The sequence below is a fragment of the Symphalangus syndactylus genome, chromosome 9, assembly GCF_028878055.3.
Source record: "Symphalangus syndactylus isolate Jambi chromosome 9, NHGRI_mSymSyn1-v2.1_pri, whole genome shotgun sequence".
NCBI lineage: Eukaryota > Metazoa > Chordata > Mammalia > Primates > Hylobatidae > Symphalangus > Symphalangus syndactylus.
The window spans coordinates 94,314,960-94,335,717 of NC_072431.2; the positions used below are offsets into that span (position 1 = coordinate 94,314,960).

The 20,758-nt window shown below is 46.0% G+C and overlaps 1 protein-coding gene across 2 annotated transcripts in view; it reads right to left on the bottom strand.

Annotated features, from left to right (window-relative positions):
• Positions 1-11,299, bottom strand: part of EEPD1 (endonuclease/exonuclease/phosphatase family domain containing 1) — a 144,159-nt gene extending 132,860 nt beyond the window's left edge. For both annotated transcript variants that reach the window (XM_063608980.1, XM_055293421.2), the window contains exons 1-2: positions 10,742-11,299; positions 9,214-10,283 (exon numbers count right to left, since the gene is read on the bottom strand). In XM_063608980.1, coding sequence (XP_063465050.1) covers positions 9,214-10,091 — 878 coding nt within the window. In that variant the 5' untranslated portion in view covers positions 10,092-10,283; positions 10,742-11,299. The remainder of the gene's footprint in view (positions 1-9,213; positions 10,284-10,741) is intronic.
• Between the last annotated feature and the right edge of the window lie 9,459 nt (positions 11,300-20,758).

Sequence of the window (20,758 nt, forward strand, 5' to 3'; positions counted from 1 at the left end):
AGATCAAGACCATCCTGGCTAAAACGGTGAAACCCCGTCTCTACTAAAAATACAAAAAAATTAGCCGGGTGTGGTGGCGGGCGGCTGTAGTCCCAGCTACTCGGGAGGCTGAGGCAGGAGAATGGCGTGAACCCGGGAGGCGGAGCTTGCAGTGAGCCGAGATTGTGCCACTGCACTCCAGCCTGGGCCACAGAGTGAGACTCCGTCTCAAAAAAAAAAAAAAAAAAAAAAACCAAGTTGTTTAAGAAATTGCTGTCAAAATAAGTGTGGTTAAGACAATTATAAAAGATGGAAAAGTCATAAAAAATATAGTATCCTGCAATCAGTTTGCTTTGCAAATATCCTTGCTCCACTTTGAAGAGACAAACACTAAGACAAATACATATGTTCATAGATACATGATGATATCATCATATATCAGTATACTTATGAAAAATCATAACCTAGGGAACCCAAACCAAGCTGGTTAAGAAAACATCTAGCCTAGAATGCAGTCTGGGTGATGAATGAAATACAACTACTCTGAGAAGCATTACTGAACAGAATAGGTTTTTTTTTTTTTTTTCCTGAGATGGAGTCTCCCTCTGTCCCCCAGGCTGGGGTGCAGTGGCATGATCTCGGCTCACTGCAAGCTCCACCTCCCAGGTTCACGCCATTGTCCTGCCTCAGCCTCCCAAGTAGCTGGGACTACAGGTGCCTGTCACCACACCTGGCTAATTTTTTTATTTTTAGTAGAGACAGGGTTTCACCATGTTAGCCAGGATGGTCTCGATCTCCTGACCTCATGATCCACCCGCCTTGGCCTCCCAAAGTGCTGGGATTACAGGTGTGAGCCACCGCACCCAGCCTGAACAGAATAGCTTTTTATCATCAAACTTTGGAGTCTAACTGCAAAGAATTTGGATTGTAATCCAAGTTCCCCCCTCCAAAAGCAGTAAAATTTCTCAGCTTCGCTGAGCCATCTCTTCTGTATCTATAACTTAGCTATGGCCCTCAGCCACAGCAATTGTCAGTGTTAATTATCATTGTTTTTGTTCTAGCACAACCTCTACCACCAAGTGGACACTAAAAGTACACCATCAAGTGAGGGAGAGTAGAGGGACATGAAGTATTTTGCTATCTAAAATGAGTCCTCAAATTAAAACTTTAAAAGATTGGGAATCACTTTGAAAAGGAAAAAAAAAAAACCTACCCATAAAACAACACAATAATCTGAAGCCACAGAGGCTGCCCACCAAGAAAGGAAGGAAGGAGCCCTGAGACTGCTGGCAGTTAAGACCAAGGCCTAATGTCACCCAAATATTGGCTTTTTCCCATTCAAGAAACATAAACTGCTAAAAAAAAAAAAAAAAAATCAGATTGAATTTGCTTAATAGATAATATACTCTAGAGAAGTGTTTTTTTTAAACATGATATTGGATAGATATTTTTTAAAAAACAACAACCCACCTGAGACCTCCCACTTTTAGCATAAGCTGAAAAAGACAAAGTACCAGTTTTATTCTCCAGTTTTGGGGTGAGCAAACAAGACTGCAGATCCGTAGAACATCCAAAGCATGTGCAACCTTAAATGTGGCAATGGGAACAACGTTCTGTCGCTTAAGCACTGCATTTCAGGAGTATACAGCAGCCTCTAGGTAAAACAATTTAAGGCCCAGCTTAACAGCTTAATCAGGTAACTGCTGAACCAAAATAGAATTTACAGGAAACAAGGGCTCGTTGGAAACAAACAACAAATCAATATTCGTTAGGGAATTGTAGTCAGTAAAGAAAATCCAGGTTTTTCTTTTTCTTTTTTTTTTAAGACAGGGTCTCACTCTGTGCTCAGGCTGGAGTGCAGTGGCACAATCTCAGCTCACTGCAACCTCCGTCTCCCAGGCTCAAGCTAACCTCCCATGTCAGCCTCCTGAGTAGCTGGGACTACGGGTGTGCACCACCAACCTTGGGTAATTTTTGTATTTTTTGTAGAGATGGGATTTCACCATGTTGCCCAGGCTAGTCTCGAACTCCTGGGCTCAAGTGATCCACCCACCTCGGCCTCCCAAAGTTGGTTTACAGGTGTGAGCCACCGTGCCCAGCCAACCCAGGCTTTCTTTATTCAAGAGTCTGCAAGAAGGATTCCACACTTCCCTTTATAATGAAATGTTTACTCTGAGCACACCTCTCCAGGGTTCCCAGCCACTTGAGTTCAGCAATTTGGCTGCTGTCAATCAAGACATTACATAAGAACTTTGGCAAGTGTACACTCATGAGAAGGAGGGTGAGGAAGCTGCTAAGATTCCTAAATATTTGATGAAGACTAACAGCCTGTCAGGTAGAGCAGGACATTTTTGTGGCATTTCCTGGATGTTATGATATGAGAAGTCATCAGTGTGAAATTCTACCCAGCTATAAATTACCACACACAAACCAGGATGTCCATGATGAGCAAATAGAATTTCAGTGAAATGTATCATTTTATTTGTTACTGACAGAGATTGTTATTAGGGAATTCTGGGATAAAATCCTTTGTAAGGTAGAGTAATTTTTTTTTTTTTTTTTTTGAGAGAGACAGGGTCTCACTCTGTCACTGAGGCTGGAGAACAATGGCATGATCACAGTTCACCGCAACCTTGAATTTCTGGGCCTTCCGAGTAGCTGGGACTATAGGCATGCACTATGCCACTCAGCTAATTTTTAAAGTTTCTGTAGCAATAGGGTCTTGCTATGTTTCCCAGGCTGGGGAAGGTCATTTTGAAATAAAAATGACACACACCTTGCTGCTTATAAGCTTGGCATTTGTATACTGGATTCTCTCACTGTGAGGAGCCTTGTGTGGGAGCCCGCCATGTTCCTGTCTGAGTATTTCAGATCATAAGCCTCCGTGGAGGGCCCGGAGCTCCCCCTCCCAGCCGTGTGCGTGCATGGGGAAGGGTGGGATGCTGACTTTCAGCCTCAGTTGTCACTAAGCCACTATACTCCTTCCTCTCAGACTCCAACCACCCATCCACCTGACTTGGTCCTCTCCCCTCATCCCTGACCAAATGCTGAGGTCTCACATACCTGCAGAGCCAAGCAGACAGCGACCAAGTCCCTGTGCTCTCAGGTCTCTTAGCAAGCTTCACATCTTCCCTCATCCCACACATCATCCTGGAAATACCTGCTGAATGTGTCTGTCCTTGAGACGGTGAGCCCCCTGACCACAAAGTGGGGTCTTCCTGTGCCCATGCCTCTGACCTCACCAGGTCGTAAGCACAAAGTAGCTGCTCAATGTTGAACTGAATGTATGTGAACCTCTCCTGATAGAAATAGTCACCTAAAGTCCCCAGAGCAAGCCCTGATTCTATTTGTCATTGATGCTAAAGAGCATATGTGGCCTTGTCATATGCCCCATCTGCAGAAAGCAGACCATGGCCTCATACTCCATCTGCTATGGACCTAAGTAAGACCCCACACCCAGGACACAGTTGTGGCTGAGGGCAAGGGTAAGGCGAACAATTTGCATCATGTTAAAATAATACAGAGCCATGCGTGTCAGCCCCAGGATTTCTTATTATATATGCCTCTGCACCTATCTCATAGAAACCTCAGAGCATTTCAAACAAGCTACCTGCTGAATCTCACACTATCCACAATATAGGCAAGTCTTGCCAATTTTTACCTCTAAAAGGCTTCTCATCTCTGCCCACTTCCCCATCTCCCCAGAGATTATTGCCTTTATCCTGAATCCTGCAACAGCTTCTTCACTCAACTCCCAGGACCCTCTCCATGCACGCCCCCCCCACCACCTCCCAGCAGTCAGACTATCTGGTAAGAGGTCATTTCTTCAGCCTCTGCTTCTAACCTTCTGTGGCCTCCTCCTGCTGTTACAAGAAGTCTTGAAGGCCCCATCTGATCTGGCCTGGCCTTGCTCTGCAGCCCCACCCACTTGCCACTCTAGAACTCTGGCCTTCTGTCTGGAGCCAGCACTCTCAGGGCCTCTGCACTTGCCAATTCCTCCATGGAGCATTCTTTTCCCTGGCTTCTTCCGTGCCTGGCCTCTTCTCATCCATCAGCTTTCAGCTGAGGCCTTCTTTGACCCCCCATCTAAATAGGCTTCTCTTCACTTCACCTCCATCGCCCTCAGCATGCACCACTAGATTGATCTGTGTGTTGACCTGTTTGTCTTTCCACCTAGAACAGAAGTTCCATGAGTGCAGGGACTTTGTCTTGTTCTCCACTTTATTACCAGAGCCTGATACAGAACCTGCTACCTAGTGAGAGCTCCAAACAGATCTGCTAACTGAATGAATGAATGGATGGATGGGTGAATGAGTGAATAAGAAAGGAATGGATAGCCCCTGGGAAAACCAACACCATCAAACTCCCAAAGAACCTTGAAATCAGACCCACAATGGGCCCAGCTTCCTTGTAAAACAAAAGTCACACCTTTCCCTTTAGTGAAATAAACCCTAAGTTTTGCCTACATTGGAAGTTCCCTGCATTCACACTGTCTTCTCTTACAAATCCACAACACTCTTATTACTGACCATCTTTCTATTTAGAAACAACTTAGAGTTCCTTGGCTCAGAAAACTGGAACTTGATCTTGGAGTCAGGCCCAAGGTCACAGACTCACACTTGAGGGGCTGGGTGGAGGAGCCCTGACGCCCTTTGGATTGGCTCTACCTCTGGCCCCAAGCCCCATCCTTTAGAGGAACAAAAACGGGAAAAAACAGAGGTCCCCAGAGGCCTGACACAATCTCAGGGTTGTAGGGAAGCCCTCCTTCTCCCCAAGACCCTGATACCTGGCCAGCCAAAGGCAGGGAGGAAATGTGGGTGGGCTGGGAGTGAGAGGCAGCGGAAGGGCATGGAGTTTGGGAAAAGACATGCCTAATCTGGCCTAATCCCTTCGCTCTCAAAGCAGACAAACCTCAAATCCTGACTCCAATATCTACACTTCTGAAGGCCACACAGATGCTATTTAACCTCTCAGAGCCTCAGTTTCCAAAAGTGTCAAAATGGATTTCACAATTTCTACTTTAAGAGGATTCTGGGCATTCTGTCCCCAAATGTTATGTCTGGCTGCATCCACCCACCCTTCAACCTCCCAGGGTGAGACTATTGTTCATATGAGAAAAATACAACCATGTATCAATCACTCCTTGTGACTTGCCCCAAAACTCTAGGTTTACTAGACTGTTTTGAGGCTGGGCCACACAAACTAATCTACATTGACTTAAGTTTGGTAAGTAACAGGGCCAAGCTGATCCCTGAAATTAGCTTATATATGCACACAGCAGGCATTTAATACATATTTTTCAATGAATGAATCAAATGACGAGATGGGTTATGTTTATATTGATCCTACTAATCAAGTCTAATAAAGTAAAATCTCTTTTTTCACTATCAGTGCTTGTTGCTAGGCACTAATCCACCTTGTGCTTTGATACCACAGACATGTGGCAAAAAAACTGATTTAAGCCATTATAGGGCTAAAGACTTTGACACTCAAGTTCTCATGTAGGCCACAGGGAAAATGAGCAAGTGGGATGTTAAATCTTCTTATTTCTTTTGGAGATTATCTTTCAGCTCCCTTAGGGTTTATACTTTCAATAACCAAAGAGACTCTCAAAACAGAATGACTTCCCAGCAAAAAATAAATAAGTAAAAATGAAAAATCAACCAATTTTCATTCCAGATGTGGACTACCTCCAAATTTTGCAAGCATATTTAGCAGAAACATTCCCCTTTAATCTTGCTCCATAAATACTGAACAAGGAAGAGTATTGCCTAAGACTGAGATTTGGCAAAATAATCTGATGAAACCTGTCAGTTCTGTGCTACCAGCATGGCATCCCTGAAGGCTCCTGGTGACTGTGTGATTATCAAATAATGCTGTCCTACCTCACGCCTCACTTGCAAAACAGTTTCTTATAGCTCACACATGCTGTAAGAAGGTTAAGTGAAGACTCTAACTCCCATCCCATACAGCTACCCTTCACACACCTACTAAAGCAAATTCATAGCCAGCTATTCCCTTTGCAAAGGAACTGCCTAAGGGTATCTTTAAAATCCCATTACAATGGATTTAATTTAAGAAACTGTGACTGGCTCACAATTTAGCAAGCGCCCTTGATGAGGGAGAGGATGGGTGTCTAACCAAGAGGCAGGTTAAAGGTGTCGTGCTTACAAAACACAACATGCTTGCAGAGGGCATAGGTCTAAAGTCAGAAGGTCTGGGTTCCAGTCCCAGCTGAGTCACTAATGAGCTTCCTGATAGAGTCATGTCATTTAACTTACTTGATTGTAGTTTCCTTACCCAGAGATGAAGAATCATTAATAAAAGCCAGTGTTACCTACATACGACTTACTAGGAAAATCAAGTAAATGGAAAAGCTGTTAGAAAGCACGAAAGCATACCCAAAAGTTAGGAAACTCTTTTATTACAGGTATACATGGATGTAAATAATAGCCACCCAGAAAATCACCTGCACCCATTCTTGCTCATACTAAATGTATTTCCTCTTACTAATACGGGAACAAATGGAATGGGAGAGATTTCTGTGAATCAGGACGAACACACAGCTCTTGGAGAATGGGTGCTGCCATCATTGAGGACACGAGATCTACTCTGTGACAGCTTTTAATACCCTAGGACAGTCATACAGACAATGCACTCACCCTACTCTGTAGGGGATCAGGCCCTGAGTCCATTAGTTCATGTTTACCAAACATTAACAATGTGCTAGGAGTGTCTGGAATACTGAATCCATTGTGACCAGGCAAAGAGAACCATCAACCTCCAACACATTTGGCCAAGAGTGAGAATGTGACAGTGCAGGTCACCTTCCCAGTCACTTACAGGTGATCCCTTCTACACCCTGGTGGGTTTGGGTAAGCTTCTCCTGCACTCTTGCCTGACGACAGTAGTTCAATGTCTTCAGCAAATCATCATCTCTCTAGGAAACCCAAAGAAGAAAAAAACAGGACAACCCCAGCACCTTCACACTGGACAAGTCGTGAGGGCTCCTGCTCAGTAGGCTGCAGGGTGGAGCCAGCGCTGAGGCCAGCTGTCTTTGCTCACTCTCCCATTCTCTATCCTTCACATTCATATGTCCTAGAAGATGAATACGCTCCTCAAGCCTTGGCCAGAAAGAATATCACAAGGTTGAATAACTGTAAGGATGATCAAAACAATCAACGGGGAAAATCAAAAGGACAGTTGCACCTTGGTATCTGCAGAGATTGATTCCAGGAGCCCATGATACCAAAATCCACGATTCTCAAGTCCCTGACATAAAATGGCATATTATTTACATATAACCTATGCACATCCTCCAATATATTTTAATTCATCTTTAGATTACTTAGAATGCCTAATACAATGTAAATGTTACGTAAATAGTTGCCATACTGGATTGTTGAGGGAATGACAAGAAAAAACTCTACATGTTCAGTATAGACACGACCTTTTTTTTTCCTGAATATTTTCCATCTACAGTTGGTTTAATCCATGGATGTGGAACCCACAGGTATGGAAGACCGACTGTACCTGGAAAGTTCTGCATGTATTCACTAACCCTGCCAGGGGAAAGGGCTTCCAAGAGACAGAGGGACAGCTGATTGCCTAACACCTAGTACAATGGTTCTCAAACTTTAGTGTGCATCAGAACCGCCTGGAGGGTATGTTAAAACACAGAAACAAAGTTTCTGAGTCAGTAGCTGATGTTGCTGGTCCCTGGCAGGGACCACACTTTAGAAACCACTGACATAATAAATGGGCAGGGGCTGCCTACTTGGTCAGTCCCACTGGACCAACTTTTGATCCTAATCCATCACCTCCCTCCCAAATTGAGCCACTAGAAAACATAATAGGAATTAAGCAGCTGTGTCCTTTCCTGCCTCTCCCCTCCTCATTTCCCATTCACACGCCCATGCTGCTATGGATAAAGAGAACAATTATCAAGCAATTCTTTATAAATATCTCCCGGGGCCGAGTCCAGCTCTCACCTGTGCACAAGAAGATTTTGCAAAAGGAGTGAGTTAGGCTGCAAAAGAGAGGACACAGCAGTGCAGGCAGAGCATTCAAGGGCTCCCTAGTCCAGTTCTCTGACCCAGTGTGGAGTCCCTTTCTCAGTGACGAGAGCATGCCACTGGGTCAGTGCCAAGGAAACGTTGTGACCTGCTTTTCTCCTAATTTTCCTGGTGATCTGCCATCATGCACTGTGATTTCCCGCTGAGAGTTCACTTCGTGTCACCAAACTGCCGCCCCCCACCGCCAGCCTCACCAACAACTCAGTGCAAAGGAAATCAACGAGTAGCCACAAACACTGCACCCCTGGTGGGTGGCAGGGCAAAATGCCTCAAGTCCAGGATCACAGCTCTTATGACCTGGAAAGGACCATCACAAATATTTCTTTCCTTCCCACACCTGATTACATTATACAGTTTGCTATTTTACTAACAGCAGGAGTTACTGCCAAAACAATATTGTTTTTGTTTTATGACAAGGCTAACAGAAATTCCTACAGAGAGCAGTACTGTGAATAATGTAAACGCTCTGTGGTAACGGCCTATCCTACTAGACTCTTTTTTTTGGTTTAAATGGGGAAAATCCGGCCAATTTTCACACACACACGTCAGCTTGCTTTTTTCTGGCTCTGGGACAGAAAAGGTTACACACATTTTGGGCTACAATTTTAGGGCTGAAAACCAACTCCAGGTTAAATAAGGAAAAAGAATGGAGAGTGATTCATTCATAGCATTTTGGTAAATATAGACACTTGTATGTGTTTGCAAATATTCAGCCTTTAAGATGATTTTGTGTGCACAAATAGGCATATCTGATGGAACAAATATGATTTTCCCTCCCATTAATAAACAAAATCCAATGAGCTCTTTCGCACATGCAAAACTGCACCAGTTCCCATGCTCTGAGTGCCTGACTTGGTGTAGACCCAGCATCCTCCAAAGCAGTAGCAAGAACACAACCTCAGCTTACCCCAAAATTATGAATCAGTCTCAGATATCTCACACTCAAGACATGGGCCACAAGCCCAGCTGTATTCAGAAAATTCTGGAGCAGAAGGACAGCCCATTCTCAGGTGATGGTACTGGCTGAGGCTTCAAGAACATTGATTAAAAACTCTTGCACCCTCCCTACCCGCAAAAGAATCCACTCATTTGCATCCACAGATGAGGTCACGCACAAGTTGCCTTCACACCCAACAACCATGGTGGTTCCTGTCCTCACCTGTTTTCCAGGAGTGTCATGCACACCACCTCTCGCACCCCGGGGTTGTTGGCCTTCTCCACAGAACAGCCCTGCAAGTTCCAGGTGGCCAGCCTCAGCACAGGCCTCCCATCCCTTGTGCCTCCAAAGGCCTCCACGGAGGGCCGAGTGGAGATAATCTGGGTGGGCCCCCCTGGCGGCAGGTCCAGGTCCTCACTCTGCAGGCTCAGGGAAGTGGGGCTCGGGTGAGGCTTGGCGGTGAAGGTCAGTCCCCCGTTCGTGTGGGTGGATGGGGGCCTGGACCTCTCAGCAAACACTTGGTGCCGTATCCTGTCCAGGAAGGTGGCATTGATACCATCCATCCTCACTAGGTCCTCAACGCTGCGAAAGGGCCCATGCTCACGGCGGAAGTCCACGATGCTGAGGGCCATTTTCTCCGAGAGGCCTCGCACGCTCATGAGCTGGGCCGGGGTGGCTGTGTTGATGTTAACACGTGGGGTGAGGGGCACAGCTGTGGCCAGGTGGTGAGGCTGCTGCTCTGCTAGCAGGTCCCGCCGCAGGGAACTGGGAGAATGCTGCGCTGAGCTGCCCTTGCTGCTCACACAGATCTCAAACTTGACCTGCTCCAGCTTGGTGGCGCCTACACCACTGACCAATGCCAGGTCCTCCACCTTCTTGAAGCCACCGATATACTCTCGGTACTCCACGATGCTGCGTGCCACGGCACGCGTCACGCCAGGCAGGGTCATCAGCTCCTCCTCCGTGGCAGTGTTGATGTTGAGCCGCTCCTGATTCACCAGGATGTTGCTGAAGTTACAGGCTGCGCTGAACTTGCGGCTATGGGACAGGTCCGAGGGGTCCCTGGGGATGGAGCGGTGGCAGCCCAGGGTGCTCCCCATGGTCCGCCAGGATCAGGCACCCGGGAAGGCCTCACCACTGCAGAAGAGCTCTCTGGCTAGGGAGGAAGCCCAGTAGGCCGTACAAGCACAGAAAAATGGAAGGTGCAGGATTCAGGGACTGAAGAGGTTACTATAGACAAACACCGAATCTTCCACGTCTGGCGTGTCCAAAATTACCTTTCACTTGGCTGCCTAGAAAATAAATTAATAAACATAGAAACCCATTGAATTAGGCAATTTGCATTAGCACCCCCTACCTAGTGCTGGAGTTAGTAACCAGGAGTCGGGGACTGGTGGCTGCCCGTGAACCCCTAAAAACGCAGGCACAATGAGGCTGGGACCATGTGGATTCTCCTCTGGGGACGTCAGGGTTTTCTCACATCGCAGTCCAAAAAAGCTAGGAGCCGCTTCTCTTGGGAAGAGACCTATCTCCATCAGCCTCATGCCTCTCCTCCAGGCCTCTCTCAACTCTGACACTTGGGTCACCCACACTTGGGCTCGCGCAGACGGGGTGGCCACCCCACCTCCCCCACGCTCCACATCTGACACAGCGCTACCTGCAACCTGGGAAGTCCGTGCTCCCCGGAGCGGGCAATGAAAAGGGGCTTATCGACCCCCCACCCGACCTGCCGCGGGTCCCCGCGCCCCACCTCTCGGCCGCTCTGCGGCGCGCCGGTTCCTCTTCCACCTGCGGCTCGGCAGCCTGAGCCCAGCCCGGGACAGCGCGGGCCCCCTGCCTCCAGCCTAGGCGTCCGCGCGGGTGCGGGTCACTGGTCAGGCCCTGGAAGCCGCCTACGCCGCCTCGGTCTGCGTGTCCCGGCTCTTTCTAAGAGAGAAACTCAGCATCGCTCTCCCAGAGTGAATAGAAGCCGCAGGGCTGCTCGGAGGCGGCGGCAGCGGCGGCGAAATCCGCCGCCGAGGCTGCACCGGGACTTGCTGCGGCGCAGCAGTTGTGTTTATCCCGGCAAAAAGTCCTGCGCCCAACTCGGGCGCGGGATCCGCCAGAGCCAGTCCAGACCCAGCACCAGCCGCACGGCTCCCGCTCGCAGTCGGTGTCAAAGCCAAAGTCCCGGACGCGCCGGACGCGCCGCTCGCGCCACCGCAGGCACCACGGCCACGCCTCCTCCGCGCGGCAACTCCTCCCCGGGACTCCCGAGGGCACGCCGGGGAGGGGCCCGGGCGTGGGGCGAGGCCTGGCACCAGTGGGTGGAGAGAAGAACCCGAGAGCGCAAGGGCGGGCCTGGAGTGCGAGAGGCGGGGCCATGGAAGAGGGGGCGGGATCAAGGCGCAAGAGGGTGGAGAACGAACCTGAGAGCGCGAGGGGCGGCCCTGGCGTGCGAGAGGAGGAGCCATGGGTGTGGGGGCGTGGCCTGGCACAAATAGGTGGAGAGCGGAACCCGGGAGCGCGTGGGGCGGGCCTGGAGTGCAAGAGGCTGGGTCATAGAGTGTGGGAGCCGGGCCAGGGCGCGAGGGGGTGGGAAACGGGGGGCGGGGCCATGAGCACGGGGGTAGGCCCCGGGGGCGCAGAGGCGGGGCTTAAGGGGCGGAGCCGGCGCCGTGCCGGCGAGGGCGGGTCACAGGGAGCCTGCCCTAAGTCAGCTGTCCCCGGACCCTGGTTGCCGCCCGGGGCCTAGGACTGGTAGTGCCTGGTAGAGGCTGTTTAGAATTGCCCGAGGCGAGATCTCCTCAGCTGCTTTTCGTCTGTCTTTGAGGTGTGGGGATGAAGGCCGGGGCAATCCCTGAGAGGGCATCGCTGTAGGTCCAGGATCTCACGGAGTTTTGCAGAACGTTCCAGAGGAGACTGAATGGGATCGTCTTAATTTCTGTCCCCACTTTCGGCTTTTTCTTTTCTTCCACCAGTGTATTACCTTTGCTCTGCTCCGAGAGATGTCCTCTAATAACGCCAGCGACGCATTGTGCTTCTAGCAGAGGGGACGCACCACCTTCCTGTGTGTTCGCATAGGTCAAATACAGATTTGCTCCTTTGCACATTTAGCGCTGTGAGTAAACAAAGATAAGTTTTTGTAATTATTAAGTCTAATAATTACGAAGGAGGAAAATGGGGGCTGCTTTCCAAAACCCAAAAGAGTTTTTGGATCACACTGCTAAATGACAATTTGGTTAAAGATTAAAGAGCCCTCTGCATTATAGTAGATACCCAGAGCTAGAGTATTCGATTAAGCAAATCATGCGGTGATATCGTTGAATACTTTGACCCTGGCCGTTTAGTGTTCTCTGAAGTTTCATCCCCAACCAATGTGACCAGTGCATCTGGTTTCAATTCCAAGTACTGGGTCAGCAAAAATAGTACCTCTCACAGGCGGAAGGTATTTTGGATGTAAAATGAGCGGCAGCCCAGGTTTGGAAAATGCTACTGCCTTTCTGAGGCACATTCCCCTGCTATGTATATTAGTCAGGAAAACCAAGTCAAACTAGCTTAGACCAAAAAAAAAAAAAAAAAAAAAAAAGCCGGGGGGGAGTTTCTTGGTTCCTTGTTGAAAAGTTAAGGTAAGGAATCTTACCTCAGGTCTGGTTGCATCCGACCCAAGTGATGATGGGGTCATCAGGACATGGCAGGACTGCCTCCATCTCTGGCTCCACGGTCCTCTTTATTGGCTTTATTTTTAGGCAAGCTATTTGCACTTGATCGCAAAAATGCCTTCCTACTTACCATCCTCTCCCACCCAAACACTGGGCTACATTATGCCACGCACTGAAATCCTGGTGCGGTAAGGAAAAAATAGTTTAAGACAAGCAGGAAAACAGAAAATTCTTCGTTGAGCAGAATGCCTTGATTGGCAATGTGGCTGTGGAAGAACAGCCGTGGAGCGTGGCTACTTGGGCTAGAAGCAGAGAAAACATACATTTTATCATCTAAACCAGGACACTTTGGAGGTGAAGAGAGGACACTATTAATAATATCCTAGAACAACAGAAATAATCTGGTTTTATTCCCCATAAACCTAGCAAATGCTCCCCTTGGTATAAATGAAACCCAGCGTTGGCTAACTTTAAAATGACTGATTGTATCCGATGTTGGTAAGGACACAGAGCAATTGAAATGGTCATACATTGCTGGTGGAGGTGTAAGATGGCACAACTACTGGAAATCAGTTTGGAAATTTCCTAAGAAGTTAAACATATACCTACCATATGACTCAACCAATCTACTTATAGGTATTTACCAAAGAAAAAGGAAAACATGAAACCCAGAGAGTTGAATGTGGATGTTCATAGGAACTTTGTTTGTTATAGCCAAACACACAGACACACACACACACACACACACACACACACACAGCAAAACAACAAGAAACTCAAATCCATCAGTGGACGAATGAATAAATTGTAGTATATCCATACAATGGAATGCTACTGAGCAATAAAGGCAAACTATTACAGAACATTGAAAAGTCTCAAAATTGTTATACTGAGTGAAAGAAGCAAGGCAAAAAAGAACATACTGTATGATTCTATTTAAATAAAACACCAGAAAATACAAACTGATGTACATATAGAGAAAGCAGATCAGTGGTTACCTGGGGGTGATGAGGAGGGAGGAATGGATTTTACAGGGCACAAAGAAACTTTGGGGGCTGATGGCAATGTAGTTTGAGAGATGATAGTTTCATGGGCATATGAATGTCAAAACTGACAGAATCGTATACTTTAAATATGTGCATTTTGGTGTACTTCAGTGACAACAGCTTTGGAAAAATCTTCAAAAAATGAAAAAAAAATTTCTCTGAATCTAAAAAAACATAGGCCTTGTTTTTGGGGAGAGTGGGGTAGGTGAGCCTGGGTGGAGATGAAAAGGTTGAAGAGGGGGATGAAGGGGTCCAAGAAGTTGAACAGACAGCTAACAGAAGAGAACATTCCCCAGCTTGGCTTGGGGGCTCAGGAAAGTGGGCAATAGAGGCCTTTAAACTTATGGCTAACAGTCTATTTTATCTGCTGTGCTATTTCATGATGCAATTCTCCCACCCCTACCCCATGCACAGACACTAAATCTTTGTAAGATATGTATGTAATGGCCGTCAATAAGTTATGTTTAGGAGAGATAAAGTAAGGGAGCTGAATCTTTCTGGGTAAATTAAAGACAGAGAGTAAAAGGGCAGCTAAAATATGAAAGATGGGTAGGAGAAAGATCCAGGATTCAGTGGAAGCAGAAAATCAGAACGTGAGGAGACCCAGGGAAATATCTGACTTACAAGAATCCTCACTGAGATTGGGAAGTTGGCTGGGGTCCCATTTTACAAGGAATGAGGGTTTTATTTGCATTTTATTATTTAGGGCTCTAGCTGACAACCCAGTTACATGACGATGTCAAAGGGCAGAGATTACATCATTCCAGCCAAATACCACATCCTGTGGCCACTGCCCCTTACGACATAGTTCTCACCTGGGGCCTGGTCAGAGAGGACCAAGGTCATTGGTCTTTTGCTTCTTAGTCAGCATTTTTAAAGTAAATGGGGATTTGGGGGAAGGAGAGGTGGCAGACAGCAAGAAGGGAAAGCATTTGTCAGTCTTCAATTTCAACACCCACAGTGCTAGACACTGGAGGTACAGTGAGGAGCACATTCCTGACTCTTCTATTCCCAGAGCTGATGGGGCAGCAGGACTGCAGACACTAAATCAGTAAGACTAGTGCCCATTGAAATAGGAGAGAGGAAGAGAATATGGACGTGAATCACAAGTAATTTCTGCTAGGGGACTTCCTGGGAAGTGAGGGTCAAGATGAGATTTAAAAGCTGAATAGGGAAATGTTGCCCCAACCCACAAGCCCTCAGTCCTGACAAAGCAAGCTCCGTTTCCCTAATCAATGAGCTTCAGTCAGGCTATTGACTTGGCACCAATTTGTGTGCAGTGGCCAAGCTGGATGCTGTCCTGAATTATATCAGTGTGACAAGGCAACGTCTCCTTTAGTGTGACCTTAACAGTGGATTTGTCTCTCTTTATCAGAGTAGGCTCCCTGTGTTCCCAAACTCAGGAAATTCCAGGCATTGGCAGCCCACTTGCACATTCTACATCAGATCCTGCCTCACTGGGAGTTGTGGCCGAGGACAGACACCATAGACAGACACCATGGAGAGGGGCAATGAACAAACCTTCATCTTCTACATACGGGCATGGAATTCTGCTTTCTCTTCTGTGCCTGTATATAGACACTCAGCCGGTAATCCCACCACCAGGAGCTTTTTCGTATATTACTCTAAAGGATTCCAGTGCTCTGCTGCCTAACAGTGTGTGATAGACTGTACATGGGTGCCCAGTGGGTCCAGCCTCCCCTTATTCTCCTCCCTGTGTGACCTCTTTCTACATTCACTCCAGGCTTAGCCATGTGATTTGTGAGAGTAAGGCAAGCAGAGACAAGTACTAGTCCATTCCTTCTGGAATATTCCCTCCTGGAACCCAGCTGCCATGCTATAGGGCAGTATTAACTCTCCTGTTGTGACTGAGAGGCCACAGGAAGAAGAACTGAGACACCCCAGCCCTCAGTCAGCACCAGGGCCTCCGAGTGTGAGAGAATCCTCTAGGACCTTGCAACCCAGCCTGGTGCCCAGCTGGATGTGCTCACAGGAGTGAGCCCAGCAGAGACCACAAAGAGCTGAGCAACCACCCAGCTGAGCCCAGCCACCCACAGGACATGAGAGAGAATACACTGGGGTTGTTTTAAGATTATACACAATGGGGAGGTTGTCTCAGAGCAGTATTTATCATACAGATGTCACGCCAGGCCTTGTTTCTCAGCAAGAAGAGCCATCACCACAGCTCCAGGGAAGGCCCCTTTATAGCCATTGACAGTTGTCCCACTCTTGGGATGCTCTTGCAGGCCTTGGTTTCCATTGAGGATAGTGTTTTTGTTATCATTTTTCAGGTGGATCACAAGAGCATTTTCAAGGGTTCAGGACCCTCCCCTTGGACAGTTGTAGACAATTGTCTTGTGATAGCTCTAGTCATAGAGCAGGGTTTTTTTTTTTTAACTATTGCATTTAAATATAATGAATTGGCATATGTATTTTTGTATCTGTTGATTGTGTTTGTTTATTTCTATATAACCATCTCCTCTTCCCAGTAAGCACAGAAGACAAGACAGAGAGGAGCACAGGAAGGAAGAAGAGCCCCTGGGGAAGCTGTCCAGTCTCTGCAGTTTCCCCCACTGGAGCAGAGGGGCCACCCTCCTCTCTTGTTCCCCAGGAGTCTCCTGGCCAACTTTTCAGGTCAGCACTTATCTTGGGAACAATGCTTTTGAAGGCCAGGGAGGTATGGGATTTCCTCCTGATTTGATCCCGCTGAGCAGCTTGCACACCTGCGTCCTCCACTGCATGAGGTCCTCTCAGCCAGGTGGGCCATGCACAGCAGTGCGTGTTTTCTGCTCCCTCCCACCTGCAGCTGTTTGCCTCCAGCATGGCCCATCTCCTGCCCCATCTCCTTGGGCTCCCTGGAGCTCAGGACCTCCCTGTTGCATGGAAAGTGCTGGGAGCCAGCTTGACCTTCCCACACACTTTCCTGTAGGTACAGTGTTCAGTCTTGCCCTGCTGCCCACCACCTGAGGTTTTGCTGTCCACACTCTGCTTTCAGCCTCATGCTGGTTCTTTCTGGCTGAGCTGAAACACAAGTGCCTGCAGAGGAAGGTGAAGAACTTCCCCATGGTCCCCTGCTAGCCCTGGCTGTTTCCATAGGGAAAGGCTGGGTCATACCTCGGGGCAAATTCTACTGGTCCTGCACCTGTCCAAGCTGCCCAGTGTGCAGTTAGTTTCCTCTGTAGGAGACACCCTGGAGGAAGTTGGTTCCATTTGGGGCTCCACCACTGCTGCTGGGGTGTGGGTGGAGGGGAAGGCCACAGGGCCTCACTAGGGGGCCGTGCAGGGGGGGCTGCAGGCTAGGGAGGGGACTGGCAGGCAGGCTGGCTGTGTTGGTAGCTTCTGCCCTGCCTCCTGATCCTCCTCAGGCCTCTGATTTCTTTGTTGCTCCTTTGACTATTCACAGCACAGAGATTTAAAATGGGAATGGCAGGCTCGCTATACTTCTGCTTCTTTGAGTTGGCTGAGATGCCATGCTGTACTTTGTGGATGGGGAAGGAGTGCAGCTGGTGGTGGGATCAGCTGAAGGTGGGGAGGGAGGATTTGGGACTGTGGTATAGTCTCCAGCTTAGATCTCTTGTAGCCTGGGAGCAGATAGGTGGCCAGTACTTCATTGTACTTCCAGTGCTGCAAGGATCCTGAATCCCTTTTCAGGTATGACCTATGGACGCCATCAATTCAGTCTGCTCAGGGTCCTTATAGCCAGTGGCTGGACACTTGTTTTCCTCCTCGTGCTCTACATTCATTTTTGGATTCTTCATGATTTACTCTAGGGGCCTCTCTTGCTTGTGTTGAGGATGAAGAATTTCCTTCTTTCATTTTTTAAACACAGGATTTCACCCAGGCTGGAGTGCAGGAGGATGAAGAATTTCTTGAGAGAAAGTTTTCACACTCCATAGACATATAAGAGTGTTACCATGGGTAAATACAATGGAGTGTGATTGCTAGATCATATGGTAAAAGCATGTTTTGTAAGAGTTTTGTAAGAAATTGCCAACTGTCTTCCAAAGTGGCTACACCATTTTGCATTTCCACCAGCAATGAATGAGAATTCCTGTTACTCCATATTTGGTGTTGTCAGTGTTTGCAATTTTGGCCATTCTAATAAGTGTAAAGTGCCATGTTATTGTTGTTTTAATCTGCAATTCCCAGATGACATGTGATGTGGAGCATCTTTGCATATGCTTAGTTGCCTTTTGTATATCTTTTTTCATTAAGGTGTCTGTTAAAGTCGTTTGCCCATTTTCAATATGTTGTGCATTTTCTTTTTGTTAAGTTTTAAGAGTTGTTTGTATGTTTGGAATGATAGTCCTTCATCAGATATCTCTTTTGTACATCCTTTCTCCCTATGTCTTATCTCTCATTCTCTGGTCAGCGTCATTTGCCAACCAGCAGTTTTTAGTTTTAATAAAGTCCAGCTTATCAACGCTTTCTTTCACGGATCATGCATTTTGTGTCATATCTGAAAAGTCATTGCCAGATCCAACCTAGATTTTCTCCTGTGCTATCTTTTAAGAGTTTTATAGTTTTATGTTTTATATTTTGGTCTATGATCTATTTTGAGATTTTATGAAAGGTGTCAGTTTTGTGTGGAGATTCTTTTTTTTTTTTTGATGTCCAGTTGTTCCAGCATGATTTGCTAAAAGACAGTTTTTTCTCCATTGTATTATCATTGATCTTTTGTCAAGGATCAGTTGACTATATTTATGTGGATCTATTTCTGGGCTCTCTATTCAGTTCTACTGACGTATTTGTCTATTCTTGTGGCAATACTACACTCCCTTGATTACTGTAGCTTTATAGTAGGTCATGAAGTCAGACAGTATAGTCCTCTAACTTTTCTTTTTCTTCAATATTAAGTTCGCTACTCTGTCTTTTGCCTTTCCATATAAACATTAGACATTAGAGGCAGTTCATTGATATCTACAAAATAACTTGCTGGAATTTTAATTGGGATTGTGTTGAATCTACAGATAAAGTTGAGAAGAACTGGACAAAGTTACTGAGTCTTTCTATTCATGAACATGGAATGTCTCTCCATTTATTTAGTTCCTTTTTTATTTCTTTTATCAGAGTTTGTTTTTTCCTCATATAGCTCTTGTATGTATATTGTTAGATTTATACCTAAGTATTTCATTTTGAGGAGTGCTAATGTAACTGGCATTGTGTTTTAAATTTCACATTCCACTTATTCATTGCTGGCATACAGGAAAGGGATTGAGTTTTGTATATTAACCTCGTGTCTTATAACTTTGCTTTAATTGCTTAGAAGTTCAAGGACTTTTTTTTGTCAATTGTTTTGGATTTTCTCTATAGGAATTATGTCATCGGTGAACAAAGTTTTTATTTCTTCTCTCCAAATCTGTATACCCTTTATTTCCTTTTTTTTTTTATTTTTATTTTTTGTATTCGCTAAGACATCCAGTACAATGTTTAAAAGGAAGGGTGAGAGAGGACATCTTTGCTTTGTTCCTAAACTTAGCAGGAAAGCTTCTAGTTTCTCAACATTAAATATAATATTATCTGTGGAGTTTCTATAGATGTTCGATATCAAGTTGAAGAAATCCTCCTCTATTCCTAGTTTGCTGACTGTTTTTATCATGAATGGATGTTAGATTTTGTCCAATGCCTTTTTTGTATCTATTGGTATGATCGTATGATTTTTCTTTCTTTTTGTTTGTTTTTTAGCTTGTTGATATAACAGACTACATCCATTGATTTTTTTTAATGTTGAATCAGCCTTGCATACCTAGGGTAAAGCCTGTTTGGTCATGTTACATAATTTTTTCTACACATTGTTGGATTCAATTTGTTAATATTTAGTTGAGGATTTTTGCTTCTATATAATTGAGAGATATTCATCTGTAGTTTCCTTTTTTTTTTTTTTGAGACGGAGTCTCGCTCTGTCACCCAGGCTGGAGTGCAGTGGCGCAATCTCAGCTCACTGCAAGCTCCGCCTCCCGGGTTCACACCATTGTCCTGCCTCAGCCTCTCTGAGTAGCTGGGACTACAGGCACCCGCCACCACGCCCGGCTAATTTTTTGTATTTTTTAGTAGAGACGGGGTTTCACCATGGTCTCGATCTCCTGACCTCGTGATCCACCCACCTCGGCCTCCCAAAGTGCTGGGATTACAAGCGTGAGCCACCGCGCCTGGCCTGTAGTTTCCTTTTTTGTAATGTTTTTGACTGGTTTTGTTTTAAGGTAATGCTGGTCTCATTCAATAAGTAAAGGAAGTATTAACTCTGCTTCCATATTCTGGAAGAAATTCTAGAGGATTGGTATAAATTTTTCCTTAGATGTTTGGTAGCATTCACCAGTGAATCTGCCTGGACCTGGTGCTTTCTGTTTTGGAACGTTATTAATTATTGATTCAATTTCTTAAATAGATACAGGCCTACCAAGATTGTCTATTGTATATATTTTTCAGGGTTTTTTTTTTCAAAAAGAAGTTTTAAAACAGAATTAATCAATACATTTCCATGATAATGAAATAACTAAAAAGAGTTGTAAACAAAATGTCCCCATTTAGGTTCCATTTGCCTATTTGCAGGTGTTTCAACATATTTGCTGAGGGGTCGTACAAGCATTTCTGCTAATAGAAATGGAGAAACCTATTTTTTTCTGGTCAGATACATGGATATTGAGGAAAAACAGTTTCCAATTATTCTTACATGCAAACCTAAATCTGTTTTGGTTTTATAAAATGGCTTAGTATCAGCTCCTGAAATAGAGCTTGATACCAGTTAGAAGCAGGCACCTGCATTCACAACTTCCCAGGAGACCCAGGAACCTCCTTTAGAGCTCCTAGTCTACTGACTAATATAGGGTTTCATCTCATGACTGACAGCTGAAGACCTTTATCATTTCCCCAACACCTTATATGCCTTTCCAATTGACACTTTATTTCTTATGGTGCATTTGGCCAGAGATCATTGTGGCAAAGCCCCAACAAAACGAGGTAGCCTCATTTACAGTCACAAAATGGAGAACATTTACCATCAGAGGCACTGTGTTGTCCCTCCACCTCCAAAACTATTATTATTACAGAAAATAGTATTCATTAATCTTTAAAGATGATGTG